Below are 22441 nucleotides of genomic sequence, written 5' to 3'. Positions count from 1 at the left end.
CGTATTGTATTGTCTATTGCATGATTGTTTTAGCCAAAAAAGGGCCGTTTTATGAATGAACAGGATCTGTCTCAGCAGCACACTGCCCCCCTCAGGACAAAGCGTGCATCGCGTGACATCAAAGTCATGAATTCCTCTGAAATGACGTCAGAGGGTCGCGCGGAGGGGGGCGCAGAGCGCCTATATAAAAAATTCATGCGACTTTGGCGCTTCACTCTACTAACCTCGGCCTGAACGGGTCATCCACATCAAAGCATCGAGGAGCGCCGCTGTTACATCTTCAGTTTCCATCATCAACGACTGCATCAGGCTACAGGTGAATCAACTCATCACTGCAGGTAAGACAAGGGTGTAGACAACTTTATATGTAACATTCTCTCATCCGAATGATGACCAGGTTTATGTGATACTGAAGTTACTGGTTACATGTGTCCAAAAGTATCAGTCTTTACGTGTCTATCCGTATTTTACCTGTAGTTTTTGATGTGTTTTGTGGTGAGCAGGACAGAGGTTGTCATGAGGGCGGCGTGTGTGATCATCTTGGCCTCTCTGGCGGTGTCCATGTCACCCGTGATCCAGTGTCAGGCTCTGCCGGGTGAGGGTGACCCGTCTCTGGATGAGCTGTTCCAGCGCGCAGAGAGTCTGCTGATCCGCTCCATTCTCACACAAATGGAGGACGAGAACAACGCCAACGGTGTCTGCTCACATCCACATTCACTGTCAAAAATAGTTAGAAACTGATAAACAGCAGATCAACCAGAAGTTAGTTTCAGCACTCCCATGAAAGGACAGCGACACAGTGCGTGTGACAGTTCATAGAGATCGAGCGAATCGTGTTCTGTTAACAATTGTTTTTGTTCAAATGTTGGATTTTTTTTTTTTTTTTTTTTTTTTGTTATTAACAACAGAAATAATATTAACACTTTTTTTTCTTATTAATAAGCATTTAAAAGCTATTAAGACTCACTAAATGTTCTCATTTATTGCTAAACCGTGAATCAAAGTAAAAATGGTCAGATTCGCGTCTCTTTTTTACATGTAACAAATGCGCAATCCAATTTGTGCATTAAAGAATACATTTAGAATCGCAACCACAACGACACATAAAACCAGGAATCACAAGCTCAAAGTTGCAAAAGAAACCAATTATACACCGTTGAAACATATCTGCCGAATTATTAGAAATGTTGTGTTTTTTTTTGTTTTGTTTTTTTTTTTCAATTTATTTGGCGTCATAAAGACAAAGCGAAATGTTCTAGAGTTCCAAAAGTTTTAATACGTGTGTACATCTCCCTCTCCTTTTCCAGGTGAGCAGACGGAGTGGCTGGAGAAGAGACAGCATCCAGGCAAGCGACAGCATCCCGGCAAGCGCGAAGACGCCGACTACGAAGACGAGGCTTCCGCCCTCCAGAAGAGACAGCATCCCGGCAAGCGGGAAGAGGAGGACAGTGCCAGGCTGAGGAGGCAGCATCCCGGGAAGCGGCTGTCTCTGGAGCAGATGATGCTGGAGGAGCCCACCGCGCAGAGCGAGCTGGCCAAACGGCAGCACCCCGGGAAACGCTACCTGATGCTGCTCCACAAACGACAGCACCCCGGCCGGCGGGAGCTGCAAGAGGCAGCGGGAGAATTTTCGGACCTTGCCAAGCGCCAGCATCCCGGGAAGAGACTGTGCGAGGACTGGGACGTGGCCGGCTGCGATCAAGCCAGCATCCTGCTCGAGCTTCTGGACAACGTCAACAAAAGTCGCGCCGAGGAGAAGAGGCAACATCCCGGGAAACGCTTTGAGCTAGAGGACGATCTCACGGAACAAGAGTAACTGTGAAAGAGTTTACCGAGTTGTTAAAACGGATGAATAAGTAAGTGTTCATTGCTTTCCACAGCATCCGATTCATGGAAAACGCACCTGTCTCCATGTGTTTTACTGGTCGCTTTTCTCGTTTCGTTCAAGCAAGAGGGTGTTTTCCAAGCGAAAATACACCATCTCAGTTAATTGTGCGTCGTTTTTCGTTTCTACACCAATTGTGCGCGTGGTTGCGCGGGAACCCGCTGCGCGCGCACCGTGAAACCTGTTCCACATTCCGCTGTAAGACCCGGGTTTTGTTCCGCACAAAGCTGTGCTGCTCGAAGAGGTTTGTCTCCAACGAAATTTCCCCTTAATTGGCCGAAGCTGACCCGTATTCTACACGCGCTCGGTCTGTTTCGGGAATCATTTTACTAATGCATGGGAGCAGAAAACATCTCCAGCGAGGTCCCCAAATCACGCAAATGTCCAGTGTAAATCTCCTTTGATTTGGTTCGCAAAGCTATGAAATATTTTTCTACAGTAGCTTAATTCTTGCATGACTTGACCTGTACATTTTCATGATTTATTTTTGTTCTATTGATAAAGAGCATATAAATGACAATAATGTTGTACAATAAAATGCTTTCGATGCGAATGTCTGCTTTGGGTTTGAGCTTCAAAAGATCACAAGGAGGAAAAACATGAAGTCATGTAGTGAAATGAGGCAAGAATGCATCGGATTTAAAGTCAGTCCAGGACATGAAGAGATCAGACTCACACACACTGTCGAAACCCGGTGCTTCTTTAGAGAAAGAGATAAGATAGTCATATGAGGTCTGGGCTTATTTTTTTTTTTTTTTTATTTCAAGCCAGCTAATGCATACACATACATTAAGATTTAACAAACTTTACAAATAACTGCTTATCGGAAAATTATGCCATTTACTAAACAAATGGAGCATGTTGTCACCTGCTGTTATTGAGACTGTTATTGATTTGAGAGAAATATCTTTAAAAATACAATATAAATTGAAACATGTATTTACACTATTTAATAGATTTTAAATGTATTAATAATGCAGCATAAATGGAAAAGGTAAAAATCTCACCATTGTTTTGGCCAAAACAATCTGCAATGAATAAATTAAAAATGATCAAATTAAAAACTCATGTGACAATTTGCCACAACCTCACATGTATGAAAAATACCCTTGTTCTGATAACATTAGCTTTCAGTTTAAATCTACTTTCATTTTATAGTTAACACTCATTTGAAATTGTGACAGTGTTTGTGTCCACTTTTTCAACCAATCGATTTGACAAAAGCATGACGCTAAAGGAGGATGACGCTTAGGTAGGAGGACAGAATTCACAAAACATATTCTCATTTCAGGCCGTTTTGATCTGGGTGTTCGAAACCATCACCCAAACAGCCAGCCCCATCATCTCCTCTATATTAAAATGCTCAGGCCGCATACATTAGTCATAGTCTGATGCAGGACTTCATAGGCTCAACAATCACAGCTTTGACTTCAAGGAAGCAGAGGTCCATGGGGTGTCCTTTAATTAGCCTTTACTCTGTGAAACTCAAGCGTCTCCCTGCATCTGTCTGTCGCGCCGTGGGTGGATGTGATCCGTTCCTTCGCTCCAGTTTTCAGTACACACATCAACTCGCCATCAAATAGCACTGCGCAACATGTCAAGCTATCACAGTTATAATCAGACTTATTTAATTTATTGTGTCCCCCAGCTCAATCTGCCAACGGGATCACTTTCAACTGGCAAAGGTAATGTAAGAATGATCTAACCCTCAGAGACTGCAGTGACGTAAATACATGATACCATTAAAAACTCTAAAGGATCGGACTACAAACACCACTGATGATTGCTGCAGAAATATTGTGCCACCGTGGTCAACTGTTTTGATTTGCATTAAAAGATCATACTCAATAAATCACAAGCATTAAATTACATTTGTTTGTGTTTACACCATGCCAGCTTTTGTGGCTGTTTGCATGGCAAGAAAAATGTATGGCTAAATTATATCAGGTTTTTACAGTTTATTTTTATTAAAAACAACTGTATTTGGCCTAACTCGTGTGTGTCATCCTGAAATGACCTATTCTATATTTATCATTTGTTATTAACTTAGGAACAAATTATTGGTTTTAAATCAATAGGAGGTATTGCACCAATTTTGAGATCCACCAATAATGCTTTTTGCAGCAGAGTCTGCTTCCTCATTTCCTTTGAGAGAGCCCAGACACACAACAAAACAAGATATTAAAATTATGATCCCCTAGTTCCAGCAGTTTGTGAAAAATCATAAGTGCTGGGTGATAACATTGCTTGAAGACAGAACTTTGAATCTGTAATTAAAAGAAAATGTCTCTGTTCCATAGTCTTTATGTAGTCCAAAGCCAAGATGACAGCATTTGCTGTAAAACTTGAGCTGCGTTTGGAGATTGATATTCTTCTTTTTTGGTGGTTAATTACAAATGCATGTAATACATGGTCCTCCGATTTTAATTCAAGTATTCGATTATAAATACTTCACATGATTTTTGTTAAAGCCTAATAAATGTTTGTGTGTAAGAGGACTAGAGTCACATTTGTAAAGGTCTACGCAGGTGCTGCTGTATTTTCAGGTCCTTCACATGAGGGTCAGGATATAGGAATACAGAATCACTGCATTTTGGACACTTTTCATTCTCTTGGCTTTATGGGACCCCTCAAGAGAGTCTATGCCTTGTGCGTGAACACACGAATACTGTTTTTTATAGGCTTTATAGACAGATAAGTTGAGAGTGACTCTTGAAGGACCAGCATCACATCCTCTTGTACCATCGTTTGAAGAACTGATCTTCCAGGAAGTTTTGAGAGTTTATTTTTAGTCTCCTATGCTGAAAAGTCTGTCTTGCAGAGATGGACTAAAAATGAACTCCCAAAACTTTCTGTCAGATTCTGGAGGATCAATTCTTCAAACAGTGGTACAAGAGAATGTGATGCTGGTCCTTCAAGAGTCACTCTCAACTTATCTGTCTATAAAGACAGTCTTCATGTATTTCACAACACTTCAGCGTGTTATTCTTACTAAGTGAAGGTCAATTTTTCAGATTTCTTACCCAAGCAAATGCTCTGAGAACCTGACACATTGCACTTCTGGAGACTTCAGGTAGGTTGCAGTTCTGGAAAATGGTGGTGCTGGAGAATAAATGGTTGCTGACGGTTTCACACCTAATTCTTCACCTTAATTCATAATTATTTTGCAGTTAACGTGTCTTTTCTCGACCTGTGTTTTTCTGACCATGTTGACCCAATGAGCATTTTGCTGTCCAGTGGTCATGCCTTAAGTTTGCAAATTCTGTTATTGCATTAGTATTGCATTCCTCTCATGGGCATTAATAATAATTTTTGACTTTAAGTCTGAGTTAAATCTTTTTTTATTATTATTATTAGGCATGTTTTCTTTTAATCTGTAAAAGAAAACATGCCTAATAATTGTGCACACCTGAATATAACAAGTTTTTTCACTTCCAGCCTTCATGGACAATTATATATCACTGATAAATGATTGATTATGAAACAATTGTAGTTATTAAGATTGATGTTGTTTGGAATTGGTCAAATGGATGCACTGCATGTATCTAAAATGCTCAGTGTAATATACAGACAAAACTGGCATTCTTGTATAGAAAGCAGTCTGTCAACAAAAAAGTTGAAGAAAAAAATGCATACAACAGATTTGAAATGAAATTGCATGTAATAAAATGACATTTTGACCAGTGTGGCCCATACAATGACAAAAACACTATTTCGGTGGCATTGGCCAAGTCACTGACACAATAACTAGGTTTTGAAGCATGAATGAAATGTTTTGGGTGAGTTACTACAAGGCAACAAGGTTCTGATGTTTCAGCAAACAGTTGTGACAATTGCACATACAGTTTAGAGATTGACATACAGTACATACAGTTGAGCAATCATTGACTCAAATATGTTTAACCCAATCGCTGGGTTGTTTTTTTAACCTAGCATTTTTAGAGTGCATGCCTGACTGTTCTGGCATGAATACGCTTTCATTATAATGTCCTGTGTGATATACATATTTTATGTATATTTTTTTTTTATTCATGTCATTGCCTAAACAGACTAGGGTCATCCTATTGTTATTGGCCTTAAAGGGACAGTTGACCCAAAAATGTTGACTCTTGAAGCTTATGTTGTTTGAACCAGTCCCTCCACTGACAGTCCATGCAGCTCAACCTTTGAAGATCTTATAAGGGTATCATAAAGGCTTCATGAAACTAATCCATATGAATCAAACTGTATAAATCTTGTGAAAAGATACAATCACATTATACGATGAACAGATTTAATTTAGGAGGTTCCATCAATGAATCTTTTACATCCGTGTATCAGCCTGCTCCTGGAGATACAACGTCCAGCGGAGATCAGCTCAGACACTAGACTAACACACCTCAGCCACATCAGCAAGCTCTTCAGGATGGCTTGAGACAGAATAAGATCAGTCTCTGTCTGCTGATGATACACTGCTGTCTGATCCTCTCGCAGGCCTTACAAAATAGCTAGAACTGCTGGATGACTTCTTGTAAGATACAATACAGTATCTGAGTTTAAAGCAAATTTACACTACTGCATTTGCATTACTGGGTAATATGGGTCACATAGAATTGCAAAAATAATTTGACCTAATTCTAATTAAATTCAGGAAAGAGGTGTGAGGTAAATCATATGTTTTTAATTATATACAGGATAATTTTAGATAAATCAGGGATGGCCCAGTTTACCTGAAAATGTGGTGCATGATAAATTAAGTTTATTGGTTTATATCATGCAAATAACATGGTATGACCTGTATTGCATTTCTGAGACACAATTTTCTTGTTTTACAGTTTTTTACAGACGCTAGGACACATTTCTCAATACTTAGGTCACTTTTGCAAAACTCTTCACACAGTGAGCACAACAGAAGTCTATGTGGGCTAAACTGAGGATCAATTATCATTGTTTTGGCACAAAATGCATTCAATGACTACATCTCTCAAATTACATGAACTCTTTTCTCACTCAGACACAACAACTGACAAAAATCTTTGTACGTACAGGACATTTTGCACATGCTACTGTTTTCAAAACTGTTAAACTTATGTTCAAAACAATAACAATGCAAAACTGAATAAGACAGCAAAATTCAACAGCAATATGTTATTGAAACATATTTCAAATCTAAAAATGCAGTAGATCAGCATTACTATTGTATCTGTATCAGTGGATGGTGTGTATACAAATTCTTGTATTTTGGAATTACTTAGTGCAAAAAATAAAATAAAAATAAACGTCATAAAATATTGACGAATTCTGCATCATGTCTGATTCATTCCAGTAACATATATTACAGTTATAAACAATATATATTGCAATTATAAACAGAGATGTGTCCTTGTTTTACACAAGAAAACACTGTGTAATGCTACATGTTGTTAGTGTTTTTTAGCTCATTGTTTTGTGGGTGACAAAGTGTGTTTGTCGGCTGTCAACCTTTGCTAGTGTTCTGGAAGAATGAGTTTATTTGAGACCTGAGGGGTGCTCCATAAAACAAGTTTACCAAATAAGTCAGGCTTGTTTTAGTTAGTTTTGCTTATTGTCACTTGATTTGGCTCAAAATAAGTCAGACTAACTGAAATAAGCCTGACTTATTTGGTAAACATGTTTTATGGAACACCCCCCTGGATAAAGTGTTTTGGTTGTTGTAGTGCATTTTGAATGTGAAATGAACTGCTTTGCCAAGCTGAAAGTCGGTTAGGAGAACTGTGTGAAAAGTTTTGCAAAAGTGACCTAAGTATTGAGAAATGTGTCCTAGCGTCTGTAAAAAACTGTAATAATGTAAAGCTGCTTTGACACAATCTGAATTGAAAAGGTGCTTTATAAATAAAGGTGACTTGACTTAGACTTGACACAGCTGAAGGTTAAAGAAAAAAAAAACTAAAAAAAATACAGACATTTCTTGTAATTCTACTCTAAGTTGTTCAGTGGTTTCTGAATTACACCTTAAGAGACCTGTGAATACTTACATTTTATCACAGTTAATATACTTCAAAAATAAAATCTAAGAGAACATTGGTTCGGGATTCTATATTTTCTTAAGGCGAGACACAGCAGATGAATAGGGTAAAAAAAAAAACAACTAATAGTTACGACCTTACTTACCCAGATGATTGATTAGATTGATAATTGCAAACATTTTTTGTATTACAAGCTTTTAAAAATGTTAGGTCTAAATATGCAAATGAGCCATTATTTAATGACATATGCACTAATTTGCATACATCTCCAGTTTCAAAATTCTTGTTTCATTTTTTTTACATATTAGAGTCAAGTGTTTTTACAGAGGGGGATTTGGGGTATTTTATATTGTCACTGCGTAATTCAGAAAAACTTTGAATAGACAGAAAACCATGTATTTTTACCATTTCTAAAATGTTGTATAAAATCAAGCTAATTGTATATGAACATAACCCTCTGTAAAAAAAAAAAAAAAACTTCAGGATATAGACAGGAATAAACATGTAAAGTGTGGTGTGTGTACGTGCTACTGAAGTGGAGATCTATGGCTCAGTGTAGGAGAAAAAACAGCCTTTGAAAATATGTATTGTAATTGAAATCCACCAACACAAATAGATAAAGTGCTATAAAAGAAACACATAACAGTGTCTTTTGGATGTTTTGTTTTGAAACACCAAAAACGCCCAAATCTAACTTGACAGGTGCATATAAAACAGCGTTTTTGCCTGCAGTGTCTCCCCTTAATGTACTATAGGATACTTCGCTTGTGTTTAATGTGTTAATATCGAATTCGTTGAAAAAAGAACTTAACCAGCGTTATTGTCCTCCGAAGCACTAGGTGTCGATAGACCAAAAGTGTAGATCCAAAACCTCTTCCGAGTTTCTGAGCTTCCGTAGCCGGTGTTTACACTTACAGCGTGAAACCCTTTAAATTAGTCTCAAATCGAGCTGTTATTCGCTAGTATTTATTGTGTTTTCAGACTGGTGCTGAGATCGGTTGCTGCCGGATCGCAAACACAGACGTGCTCTATGGCGCTCGAGAGATAAACTGTTGTGTTTTAGACAGGTGCGACAGAATAGCTCTACTGTTTACATTGTGCGGGCGAGGATGTCGAGAGCTGAGGGCAGCGGCGCGGAGCTGCTCATGCGCACTGACACGCAGACCGCGGCCGCAGCTGCAGGCTGGAGAACCGAGATGAGAGAGAGACAGAGCGGCAGGACCGCTGGCAGAATGGATGTCTACATCATCAGGTGTGCGACACACTCTAGAATTATCACGTTTAATCACACATTTTTCCCACTTAAAAATATCCAAATCATGTGTCATTAGTTGCCCTTTGAAATAATCAATAATTATTTTTGGGGGGAAAAGTGTGTGAAAAATAGTGACCAGTGGGATACTGAATTAACATATTTCTGCAGTCATAAAATATAAAATATTATGTATATCTTAGCCCAGCTATTTTAAACAGTTTGATCACATTCTAGGGTTACTATTATGTATTAAAAAAGACAAAAAAAAAAAAATCATTAATGCATTTCAAAATTGTTACTTTATTGTAATATATGTCATACAATTGTTATATTAGTGCTACCAGTATTGCAACATCAGTATTGTAGCTTATTTGTAACATTTGAACTTTTGATTTAGTGCAATATTTTGTCATTGCAACTTTTGAGTGCAATCTTCACTAACAACTGCATTGGATTTATATTGTAAACCTAAGTTCACTGTTATCCCACCGATCACACACTGTCAACATGTTTCCTCATCCTGTGACCACTCTCAACAAAACTGAATATATGTGAATTTATATATTAATGCTAGACACCTTAGAGATAATGTGTACCAAAAATCTTTAGTCAAATCTTTAACGTACTTTACTAGCCTTCTGTTTTGGAGCTTTGATGCAGCCATCATCGTCTCATGGTGCGAACAGGAAATAAACTGCTCTGGTCATGTGACAATTTGCACTAACCATGTGAAACTGCACATATTTAATTGAGACCTTTTATTTTTTCCATATTTGTAGGAAGTGCACTAAAACATCACTTAGTAAGTGTCTAGATCTTTTAATTCCGGTGGGATTAAATGGTTACCTGCTTCCGAGGATGTCACAGCAGCTGCCCAGTCCTGTTCCTGCAAAGTTTGGCTCCAACCCTGATCAAACACACCTGAATGAAGATCTTCAGGAGCACTTGATAATGACAGACAGCTGTGCTGGATCTGAGATCTCCAGGAACAGGATTGGGCGGCCCTGACTTAAAATATTAACTTAATTTAATGTTAAAAACACAAATAAAGATGTTTTTATTGAAGACCATACCGAATCAGAACATTGATTCTTCTGGAATCACACAATAAATCATGGTCAAATATATTCAATATATCAACACTCCCAACTTCTTTTAATAAAAACAACATTGTTTTAATCACAGCAGAATCATCAGAGGAAATATCTGCCAGTCTGATATTGTTGGAGACCTTTAAGTCAAGAAGACCCTAGAAACCACCTAATAACAGCCCACAACATAAATATATCAGAACATGAATATCATAATAGCTGTGTCTCATCTGGAAGGCTGTGTCCCGTGTAGGTCGCATTTGAAGGCTGCACACGTCATCAGGGAGGTCTCATTTAAAAGAACGTAACCGTTAAATTGCAAAGTTACAAATAAATTATAGTATTTTACACCTTACTAGGAATAACAGTCAATTTTATTATGGTTACTTTCCTTAAATAAGACATCCTTAATGACGTGTGCAGCCTTCAAAACGAGACGCAGCTACTGGTGGAGCTCTTTGGATTTGGACCAGACAGCAATCATTTAGCACCCACAAAAAAAAACCCCATCCTGGCAACACCTAGTGAGAACCAGAGCCATAGAGAAACAGAGTTGCGACACTCCCATAGGCTTCCATAGGAACTGAGGAATGCGGAAGTAAAGCGTGTGATGGAGCGGCCAATAGGTCCAAACAACCAATAGCTCCTCCATTGAAGCCCATTCATTTCAGAGCTTCTCAAGCATAGTTGCTGGTAAATTGTAGAAATTACTGCACTTTTTTACATTTTAACACATCAGTTGACCTCTCGAAAAACTGGCCAGTATTGGTGTTTTATGAGGTGTGTTATAGTTAATGTTTATCGTTAAAAACTAAACAGTTATACTGTAAATGCAGTTAGATAACGTGAGAAACACCGTAATAGCGACCATAACCATATACTAGTTCTCATATTTTTCTGCAATCTTTCTCTCCCTGTAGGAGGTTGAATTGAGTTTCAGTAAAGACTGCATTCCAGAAACACAATAAAAATGTATGCTGAATGCAATTCGTTGCCTTGTGTTTTTTTTAAACACTATTTTCATCTTTTCTATTATGTTAAATGCCATATTTGCGTGCCTTTTCATAATATTCACGTATGTTGTATATTTGAATATCATAAAATAACACGAGTAAATTACTTTTTTTTATTTAACATTAAATCGTTAAATCGAAACTTATATAAAATGAGTGTTTGATCGTGTCCAAATACACATTCAAATGTATTTAACCTTAAATATCACACTAACTATAATATAAATGCTATATTAGAAAATGTTATCTTTTAAACGGTCAGGATTATTATTGCACATATTATTTAGTACAAAAAAAAAAACTCATCAAAATATTAATTAAATAGAACTGAACTATATATTACAATTATTGAATTGGATAAAAGTTACACTTAAGGTGTTTGGTCACATTTGACTGTCAAAGAGTATGAGAACATATTAATTATGTCTCTTTATCACTCCTCAGAATAAAATGCGATTGTAAAGCATATTCAGAGTAGTTATAAATACACAATCAATGCACATTATGTGTTAATAATTACTTGAAATTGCTGCAAATATAGTAAAACTGCTGTCTATCCTACTTAACTCCATTCAAACACATTGACAGCGCGGAGCTGTTTGGAACTATTGAGAGCTCCGTGAACCACGTGACGCGCCGCGGCGAGATCAAAGCGTGTCGCAACTCTGTTTCTAAACGGCTCTGGTGAGAACATGATAGCAATCATAGATATATATACCTAGATGCCTCATTAGCGACTGTTCCTATGGGCCTTTATACGTAGGCCGTCCGCCATTTTGCTGCGGTCCACTTGACGTCATTCACCCATAGATCTAGGTAAATCACCATAGTAATCACTGAATATTCGAAATATCACAGTCCTGCACAGCCGTTGGTCTGCGAACCTACAGTTTGGTGAATGACGTCAAGTGGACCGCGGCAAAATGGCAGACGCATCTACGCGCTTGGAGCGGTCCAATGGGGTATCTATGTCTATGATAGCAATGGCCTAGCAACCAGCCGCACATCACAGCAGCCACATAGCAACACAAAAACAAACATTCAGAACCCCTTAGCAACCGCCCCGCTGAACAATTCTTCAAGGTTCTGTTTTTTCCTGTAGGGTGAAGTTTGATGTTGAGCACTGTTTGATCTCCACAGTGGTTCAGATAGAGGTTGATGTTGAGATGTTCTCTCAGTCCTCAGGGAAAGATCTTCAGATCCAGGACTCAGCTCCACAGGTATCTGCTCTCACAAACCGACCTCCACCTGCAGCTCAGCGACTTTGGCTTCTCGGTATCTGATGAGCACAGGGAAATGCCTCAAACTCGACAAAAGAGAAGAAAGCAGCAGGTGAAGTCCAGACCAACAGAAGCCTGTCCTCCGAGTGTGGCGATGATCACAAACAAAGACATGGATGAGCATCAGGAGGAGAGCAAAGAGACCGGAGAGCAGAACGAAGCAGGAAGAGCGAGTCCGGCCAATCATTCACATCCAGCTCTAGATGCAAGACTGCAGTCATCTCCAGAGAACCAACGACAAAGGCCATCAGAGACGACAGGAGGACCGGAGGACGAACACACCAGCCTGACGCACATGGCGTGTGTGTCGCCGTCTAGAAGCGCAGACAGCCGTGAGTGTTTCTCCTCAACTCCAGATAAAGGGAGTGCTGGCCATTGAGATGAACCTGTGTTGAACACAAGTCAAAGTCACTCTGTTTACCTACGTCATAACACACTCGAGGCTCAAAATCTCTAAAAGTCTTAATTCTCTCTTCTACATTTTAAATTAGAGTCTTAAATAATCATGCATGCACTAAAAAAATATCTCACCTAGTAGTTATTTTTCAATACAAATATTCAAACATCAAGCTAAGATAAATCAAGCTATACATAGGTGCTAATGCATATTTTTAAGAAACTGAACACATTTAAGTGAGTTTAAGGCACTAACAAATATCTGTCAATGGGAAAGGAAAACTTTGACTTTTTGAACCCAGTGACAGCTATTTGTTCTTGTTTTAATCATGAACTCACTTTATTTTGATCAGTTTCAATGAAAAAAGGAACTCTTCTGTGATTATGCTTCTCCAGAAAAAATCTTGATTTAAGAATCTTTAGACATTTGCACTGGAGAACAACACAAAAATAGTGAGGAAGAATATTTTTTTTCCCGTTGTGATGAGAAAGTACAGTAATTATTTATTAAAATGTAATAGAGGCTTGTTGAAAGTTGTATTTTCAACGTTTGAAGTGTTTCTAATGACACATAATGTGCTCTCACGACATTTACATTTAAAGAACATTTTGTATCGTCTTTTCTTTAGTTTATCCCTCTTCTTTAACTGATCTTAGAAAAATCTCAGTCTCATTATGAAGTTTACCTTCATAACTCCTGCCGAAACTGTGCTGGTCATGATTGATTCATTAGTGCCTCTAAAATCACTTTCTCATTTCTGGATAGATCATTTTCATTTTTTGCAGTGGTCCTCTAGCAAAATTAACCTTAAGCTTCATAGGTGTTTGGTGAGTATTGTTTGTTAGGTTTTCATACTGTACTGTACTGTACTGAAATATGATCTAGTTTCTAGTTTTACTAATAGTAACTAATTTATTCATGTAAATGTGTTTAATTAAATTTAAATGTTTTTTTAAACTTGGGAATAGTTTTTTTTTTTTTTTTTTGTCCAAAAGATTTGTAATCTTTTTTTTTTGTAGGGTTGAAGTTATTTGCAGAGAAACGGAAAACAAGTCCATACTTCAGTAGAAGGAATGATGGTAGGTGATGGGTTTTATCGAGCGATGTGACCTGATCAGAGCTGTTTTTCATGATTGACACATAACATGTTTAAAAGTCTAACTTCAGTCAGACTAAATGTCATGTAAACATTCTAAAATGATCTCTCTTTTTTTGTGAAATTGAGCTAACAGACCTCATTGAAATGATCCGGCTGTATTTTACTGTACGAGCAGGAGCAAATTTCATCAGTCACTTAGTTTGTATTTCTGCAGCATTGCACTGCTCTGTATGACTGTAACAAAACAAATAAGTTCTGATTGGCTGTGGTTGTAATGCATCATTCAGCACTTTCGCTGTTAGCATGGACACCACGACTTGTCACATCATGTCTGATTAGGTATGCACATGTATAACAGTCAAAGGCCATGAGTTTAAAAGCTTTTTTCCTCAGCTCTCAGTCCCCCAAAACGCAAGGCCTTCAGGAAGTGGACTCCGCCGCGCTCACCCTACAATCTGGTGCAGGAGACCCTGTTTCACGACCCCTGGAAGCTTCTAGTAGCCACAATCTTCCTCAACAAAACAAGCGGTACGCCAGCACATTTACGGTGCCCACTCAGAGACATTGTTTGAGCAAATTCTAAGGCAGCATTACTCTTGTCCTTCACAAACAAGTTTATGCCGTAATGCACTATAAGGAGCTCAGTGGGAGTCGAGAGAAATTATGAACACGTTTCACTGTGGACTGTTTTTCCCAATATGTGTGGCCAATAAGAGACGTATTGTACAGTTTCTCACAAAAGTGAGTACACCCCTTACATTTCAGCAACCATCTTCTCAAGGAACAATATTACAGAAATTAAACTTGGATATATTGTAGAGTAGTCAATGTGCAGCTTGTATAGCAGTATAGATTTACTGTCCTCTGAAAACTCGACATACAGTCATTATTGTCAAAATAGCTGGCAACAAAAGTGAGTACACCCTAAGTGTTAACAGCAGTATGTTGTTTAATCATGCAAAGTCACATGTCCTATTAATCATGCTTATGTTTTTATTTGCTTGACAGCACCATACAAACTTGTGTATCTTGTATTAGAGCCGTTAAAATGAGGTGCTTTAAGTACAGTTCTCTCATACTGACCACTGGATGTTCAACAAAAGAAGATTTGAGAATTAGATTTGTTGCTCTCCACAAAGATGGCCAAGGCTATTAGAGGTTCAGTAACACCCTGAAACAAAGTTACACTACAGTAGTCAGAGTTACACTACAGTGGTCAGAGTTACACTACAGTGGTCAGAGTTACACTACAGTGGTCAGAGTTACACTACAGTGGTCAGAGTTACACTACAGTGGTCAGAGTTACACTACAGTGGTCAGAGTTACTCTACAGTGGTCAGAGTTACACTACAGTGATCAGAGTTACACTACAGTGATCAGAGTTACACTACAGTGGTCAGGGTTACACTACAGTGGTCAGAGTTACACTACAGTGGTCAGGGTTACACTACAGTGGTCAGAGTTACACTACAGTGGTCAGAGTTACTCTACAGTGGTCAGAGTTACACTACAGTGGTCAGAGTTACACTACAGTGGTCAGAGTTACACTACAGTGGTCAGGGTTACACTACAGTGGTCAGAGTTACACTACAGTGGTCAGGGTTACACTACAGTGGTCAGAGTTACACTACAGTGGTCAGAGTTACTCTACAGTGGTCAGAGTTACACTACAGTGGTCAGAGTTACACTACAGTGGTCAGAGTTACTCTACAGTGGTCAGAGTTACACTACAGTGATCAGAGTTACACTACAGTGATCAGAGTTACACTACAGTGGTCAGGGTTACACTACAGTGGTCAGAGTTACACTACAGTGGTCAGGGTTACACTACAGTGGTCAGAGTTACACTACAGTGGTCAGAGTTACTCTACAGTGGTCAGAGTTACACTACAGTGGTCAGAGTTACACTACAGTGGTCAGAGTTACTCTACAGTGGTCAGAGTTACACTACAGTGGTCAGAGTTACACTACAGTGGTCAGAGTTACACTACAGTGGTCAGGGTTACACTACAGTGGTCAGAGTTACACTACAGTGGTCAGAGTTACACTACAGTGGTCAGGGTTACACTACAGTGGTCAGGGTTACACTACAGTGGTCAGAGTTACACTACAGTGGTCAGAGTTACTCTACAGTGGTCAGAGTTACACTACAGTGGTCAGAGTTACACTACAGTGGTCAGAGTTACACTACAGTGGTCAGAGTTACTCTACAGTGGTCAGAGTTACACTACAGTGGTCAGAGTTACACTACAGTGGTCAGAGTTACACTACAGTGGTCAGAGTTACTCTACAGTGGTCAGAGTTACACTACAGTGATCAGAGTTACACTACAGTGGTCAGAGTTACACTACAGTGGTCAGAGTTACTCTACAGTGGTCAGAGTTACACTACAGTGGTCAGAGTTACACTACAGTGGTCAGAGTTACTCTACAGTGGTCAGAGTTACACTACAGTGGTCAGGGTTACACTACAGTGGTCAGAGTTACTCTACAGTGGTCAGGGTTACACTACAGTAGTCAGAGTTACACTACAGTGGTCAGAGTTACACTACAGTGGTCAGAGTTACACTACAGTGGTCAGGGTTACACTACAGTAGTCAGAGTTACACTACAGTGGTCAGAGTTACACAGAGGTTTTCCAAGATGGGTTCCATTCAGAACAGGCTTCGCAAGGGTCAATTGAGCACTCGTTCTGTGCATCAGGTGCAGAACCTGGCTTCAAAAAACAGATGCATGAGTGCTGCCAGCATTGCTTTAAAGGTTGCAGAAGTAGAATTCAGCTTGTCAGTGCTCAGATCATTTGCCGCACACTGCAACAAGTCGGTTTGCACAGGCGTCGTCCCAGAAGGAAGCCTCATCTGAAGCTGGCTCACAAGAAAGCCTGCAAACAGTTTACTGAAGACAATCTGTCCAAGAGCATGAACTACTGGAACCATGTCCTGTGGTCTGACGAGACTAAGATAAACTTGTTTGGCTCAGATGGTGTCCAGCATGTGTGGAGATGCTCTGGTGAGGAGTACCTAGAACATTGTGTCTTGTCTACAGTCATCATGGCGGTGGTAGCATCATGGTCTGGGGCTGCATGAGTGCTGCTGGTTCTGGTGAGCTGCAGTTCATTGAGGGAAACATGGACTCCATTATGTACTGTACATTCTGAAGCAGAACATGACACCTTCCCTCCAGAAACAATTTTCCAACATGATAATGATCACAAACACACCACCAAAACAACTGCCTTGCTGAGGAAGCTGAGGGTGAAGGTGATGGGGTGGCCAAGTATGTCTCCAGACCTGAACCCTATTAAGCACCTGTGTGGCATCCTCTAGCGTAAGGTGGAGAAGCATCATGTGTCTAATGTCCAGCAGCTCTGGTCAATTCCATGCTCAGGATGTTTAAGGCAGTGCCAGATAGCAATGCTGCTAACACAAAATATTGACACTTTGGACAAGTTCACTAAGGGTGTACTCACTTTTGTTTCCAGCTATTCTGACAATAATGATGTATGTTGAGTTATTTTCGGAGGACAGTAAATCTATACTGCTATACAAGCTGCATATTGACTACTTAAAAATATATCCAAGTTTCATTTCTGTAGTATTGTCCCTTAATAAGACATACTAAAATGGTTGCTGAAATGTAAGGGGTGTACTTACTTTTGTGACATACTGTAGATGTGTTGATCTGTATTTCCTTACCTGTGTGATCAGGTAAGATGGCGATCCCGGTGCTGTGGGAGTTTTTCGAGCGCTATCCGAGCGCAGAGGTGTTGCGAGTGAGTGACTGGAGGCCGTTGGCTCTCCTGCTGCAGCCGCTGGGTCTCAGCACACTCCGTGCCAAAACACTCATTCGCTTCTCTGGTGCGTGCCGCCAACTGCCACTAATACAGTACATTTAATCAAGAAAGTTTTTAAAGGGACAGTTCACCAAAAAATTACATTTGCTCTTAATTTACTCACCCTCAGGCCATCCAAGATCTAAGTGACTTTCTTGAAAATGTGCTACTTAATATTCTGAGTGCCATCGCTTGGAGTCAAAAAAAAAAAGCAGATACAAGAAACACAAAATGAATACCTGCAGCTCTGGATTACAGGCAAAAATGTTGTAAATAATGTTCAGTTTCTTGCACAGACTGATCATTTCGCTTCACAAGTCAATATACCATCAGGAGCCACAGAATAAGTTTTGCATTTCTTGTACCTATGTATTTGACTCTCAAAGTTACAGCATCTGTTGACTTGCAGTTTCTGAGACACTAAGCGCCATGAGTTCAGCTGAAAATCATCTTGAATATATCATTTTGAATAGACCATGGTAGTTTAAGACTGTATAAAGACTGTTAAATTCAGATTGTTATTTGGTGTAGTGGACGTCTCATGATTCTGTGATGTTATCTTGTATGTCAGATGAGTATCTGAGTAAATCATGGCGGTATCCCATCGAGCTCCATGGCATTGGCAAATATGGCAATGACTCGTACCGTATCTTCTGTGTGGAGGAGTGGAGAGAGGTACGAACACTAGTTCAATTCAACAGTTCAATTCAATTCAATTCAAGTTTATTTGTATAGCGCTTTTCACAATACAAATCGTTGCAAAGCAGCTGTACAAAAAAAATGTAGGCTACTACAATATATTTAGTAGCTTATTAGTGGTGACTACTGTATGTTAAGTCGATGTACATACAGTATGGTATAAATATTAAAAACAGTAATGGTGTAATCAAAAACAGATGATGAACACTAATAGTAATGATTATGTGTTGCAATCAAACTTGTAGAAAAATGGTGTAGTGCTGTATGATGTTTCAAGGCTGGCATCATCGGCGGTCCTCTGAGGGGTTGGCATCATCTCTTCTTCTGAATCCAGACTGAGTCTTGTGTAATTCCTAGTTACCACAGGATGGAAGTAACAGAGAAACAAATAGAGAAATAATTAGCGTAGCTGCTGTTCCAACCAAGCAAAAATTATGTGTTTTGCCCAAGCTGAGAAATGTTGATCTGCATTTGATCAGATGAAGCTGAAGTACACCGTTATGAGATCCATTATGTGAATGCTTGGCTAAAGAGATGAGTCTTTAATCTAGATTTAAACATACAGAGTGTGTCTGAACCCCGAACGTTATCAGGAAGGCTATTCCAGAGTTTGGGAGCCAAATGAGAAAAGGCTCTCCCTCCTTTAGTCGACTTTGCTATCCTAGGTACTACTAAACGTCCAGAGTTTTGCTCCTTAGGGAGCGTGAGGGATTGTAGCGTAGTAGGAGACTAGTTAGGGAGCGTGAGGGATTGTAGCGTAGTAGGAGACTAGTTAGGGAGCGTGAGGGATTGTAGCGTAGTAGGAGACTAGTTAGGGAGCGTGAGGGATTGTAGCGTAGTAGGAGACTAGTTAGGGAGCGTGAGGGATTGTAGCGTAGTAGGAGACTAGTTAGGGAGCGTGAGGGATTGTAGCGTAGTAGGAGACTAGTTAGGGAGCGTGAGGGATTGTAGCGTAGTAGGAGACTAGTTAGGGAGCGTGAGGGATTGTAGCGTAGTAGGAGACTAGTTAGGGAGCGTGAGGGATTGTAGCGTAGTAGGAGACTAGTTAGGGAGCGTGTGGGATTGTAGCGTAGTAGGAGACTAGTTAGGGAGCGTGTGGGATTGTAGCGTAGTAGGAGACTAGTTAGGGAGCGTGAGGGATTGTAGCGTAGTAGGAGACTAGTTAGGGAGCGTGTGGGATTGTAGCGTAGTAGGAGACTAGTTAGGGAGCGTGTGGGATTGTAGCGTAGTAGGAGACTAGTTAGGGAGCGTGTGGGATTGTAGCGTAGTAGGAGACTAGTTAGGGAGCGTGAGGGATTGTAGCGTAGTAGGAGACTAGTTAGGGAGCGTGAGGGATTGTAGCGTAGTAGGAGACTAGTTAGGGAGCATGTGGGATTGTAGCGTAGTAGGAGACTAGTTAGGGAGCGTGAGGGATTGTAGCGTAGTAGGAGACTAGTTAGGGAGCGTGAGGGATTGTAGCGTAGTAGGAGACTAGTTAGGGAGCGTGTGGGATTGTAGCGTAGTAGGAGACTAGTTAGGGAGCATGTGGGATTGTAGCGTAGTAGGAGACTAGTTAGGGAGCGTGAGGGATTGTAGCGTAGTAGGAGACTAGTTAGGGAGCGTGTGGGATTGTAGCGTAGTAGGAGACTAGTTAGGGAGCGTGTGGGATTGTAGCGTAGTAGGAGACTAGTTAGGGAGCGTGTGGGATTGTAGCGTAGTAGGAGACTAGTTAGGGAGCGTGAGGGATTGTAGCGTAGTAGGAGACTAGTTAGGGAGCGTGTGGGATTGTAGCGTAGTAGGAGACTAGTTAGGGAGCGTGAGGGATTGTAGCGTAGTAGGAGACTAGTTAGGGAGCGTGAGGGATTGTAGCGTAGTAGGAGACTAGTTAGGGAGCGTGTGGGATTGTAGCGTAGTAGGAGACTAGTTAGGGAGCGTGAGGGATTGTAGCGTAGTAGGAGACTAGTTAGGGAGCGTGAGGGATTGTAGCGTAGTAGGAGACTAGTTAGGGAGCATGTGGGATTGTAGCGTAGTAGGAGACTAGTTAGGGAGCGTGAGGGATTGTAGCGTAGTAGGAGACTAGTTAGGGAGCGTGAGGGATTGTAGCGTAGTAGGAGACTAGTTAGGGAGCGTGTGGGATTGTAGCGTAGTAGGAGACTAGTTAGGGAGCGTGAGGGATTGTAGCGTAGTAGGAGACTAGTTAGGGAGCATGTGGGATTGTAGCGTAGTAGGAGACTAGTTAGGGAGCGTGAGGGATTGTAGCGTAGTAGGAGACTAGTTAGGGAGCGTGTGGGATTGTAGCGTAGTAGGAGACTAGTTAGGTATGCAGGAGCTAAACCATTAAGGGCCTTATTGGTAAGAAGTAATATTTTGTAAGTGATACGGAACCTAATAGGTAGTCAGTGTAGAGACCGTAAAATTGGGGTAATATGATCATATTTTCTTGACCTGGTAAGGACTCTAGCAGCTGTATCTTGGACACCTGTATCTTATTTACTGAAGAAGCAGGACAACCACCTAGTAGTGCATTACAATAGTCCAGTCTAGACGTCATGAATGCATGAACTAACTTTTCTGCATCAGAAACAGGTAACATGTTCCGTAGTTTAGCAATGTTTCTAAGATGGAAGAATGCTGTTTTTGTAACATGAGAAATATGATTTTCAAAAGACAGGTTGCTGTCTAATGTGCATCCGTCTAGTTGCAAATTGCAGTTTAAGAGATTCTGTGTACTGTTTTTTGGTCCAATAAGTAATATCTCGGTCTTATCTGTATTTAATAGTAGAAAATTATTGGTCATCCAGTCTTTCACATTTTTAACACACTCTGTTAACTTTGCTAAGTTAGAAGTTTCATCTGGTCTTGTTGAAATATATAGTTGACTATCATCAGCATAACAATGGAAACTAATCCCATATTTCCTAATAATATTACCGAGGGGTAACATGTAAATTGAAAATAGTAGGGGACCTAGGACAGATCCTTGTGGCACTCCATACTTTACTGGTGTTAGCTGCGATGACTCCCCATTTAAATAAACAAAGTGGTAGCGATCGGACAGGTATGATCTGAACCATCTTAAAGCCTGCCCTTGAATACCTGTATAGCTTTGTAATCGATCTATGAGTATGTCATGAGCTATAGTGTCAAACGCAGCACTAAGATCAAGTAAAACTAGCAATGAGACACAGCCTTGATCTGACGCAAGTAGCAGTTCATCACATGAGCGGCGACCGTCGTGTGCAGTGGGTTGATCTGTGTTTGTGTTTGTCCTGCAGGTCACTCCAGATGACCACAAGCTCAACGACTATCACGCCTGGCTCTGGAAAAACCAGGAGCAACTAGGCATCTGATTTTAGTTACACTCCAGGATGTTTTAATAAATCATAATGTCTGCAGTAGCGTATGTGAATCAGTGTGACTCTACCAGTGAACTCGCAGGAATCAGCCGCTCGCTTCCTCCTCAAAACATGAGATGTTCTTATTTCATCATGTTTTTTATCAGTTCAAGAAAAAATGTTGTGTAAAAATAAATGAAATTTTATCATTTGTACATGCTTTGGATTTAGTTTTCTGGATTGACAGCTTTTAAAGTTTTAAATGTGAAATGGTATTGAGAAACCATTTCCCTTTATATATTATATTTTCCGAAAGTATTTAATGATGTTAGACATGTAGACAGAACTTAATTTTATCCATCTGGAACTGATTGGATGTGCAAGAGTTTAAAGTGGAAGATTTTAAAAACAAGGCTTTGGTGACACATGTTGAAAAACTATTTTAGAGCAAAATTACATTTTGACGAACCTTTAAGAAAAATTTCTTTGCAGTAGTGTGCTCTGATGAATCAGTTACAATTCTAATTTCATGTTAACTTAAAGTGCAACAGTAAGCTTCCTCTTCTCTTGCGTGGAGTTCATAATTCCGCAAA

The 22441-nt window shown here is 39.9% G+C and overlaps 2 protein-coding genes across 2 annotated transcripts; both read left to right on the top strand.

Annotated features, from left to right (window-relative positions):
- Positions 1-234: 234 nt before the first annotated feature.
- Positions 235-2457, top strand: trh (thyrotropin-releasing hormone). The gene is made up of 3 exons (XM_073819632.1): positions 235-338; positions 504-694; positions 1308-2457. The coding sequence occupies exons 2-3, from the start codon at positions 517-519 to the stop codon at positions 1814-1816; spliced, it is 687 nt and encodes a 228-aa protein (XP_073675733.1). The 5' UTR covers positions 235-338; positions 504-516; the 3' UTR covers positions 1817-2457.
- A 6316-nt stretch (positions 2458-8773) lies between these two features.
- On the top strand, positions 8774-22063 carry mbd4 (methyl-CpG binding domain protein 4). Its single transcript, XM_073819300.1, has 7 exons — positions 8774-9121; positions 12407-12840; positions 13925-13984; positions 14398-14532; positions 17711-17860; positions 18407-18510; positions 21789-22063. The coding sequence occupies exons 1-7, from the start codon at positions 8979-8981 to the stop codon at positions 21861-21863; spliced, it is 1101 nt and encodes a 366-aa protein (XP_073675401.1). The 5' UTR covers positions 8774-8978; the 3' UTR covers positions 21864-22063.
- Positions 22064-22441: the final 378 nt, after the last annotated feature.

The sequence above is a fragment of the Garra rufa genome, chromosome 15 (assembly GCF_049309525.1).
Source record: "Garra rufa chromosome 15, GarRuf1.0, whole genome shotgun sequence".
NCBI lineage: Eukaryota > Metazoa > Chordata > Actinopteri > Cypriniformes > Cyprinidae > Garra > Garra rufa.
Note: the sequence above shows the minus strand (reverse complement) of the source record. Positions and strands in the feature narration are given on the sequence as shown.

Bases quoted from the DNA above. Each gene is read 5' to 3' on its own strand.
- trh (XM_073819632.1), top strand. From the start codon at position 517: ATGAGGGCGGCGTGTGTGATCATCTTGGCCTCTCTGGCGGTGTCCATG. The intron at 695-1,307 runs GTGTCTGCTCAC...CTCCTTTTCCAG, and splicing joins GGACGAGAACAACGCCAACG to GTGAGCAGACGGAGTGGCTG.
- mbd4 (XM_073819300.1), top strand. From the start codon at position 8,979: ATGTCGAGAGCTGAGGGCAGCGGCGCGGAGCTGCTCATGCGCACTGAC. The intron at 12,841-13,924 runs GTGAGTGTTTCT...TTTTTTTTGTAG, and splicing joins GTCTAGAAGCGCAGACAGCC to GGTTGAAGTTATTTGCAGAG. The intron at 14,533-17,710 runs GTACGCCAGCAC...CTGTGTGATCAG, and splicing joins CTTCCTCAACAAAACAAGCG to GTAAGATGGCGATCCCGGTG.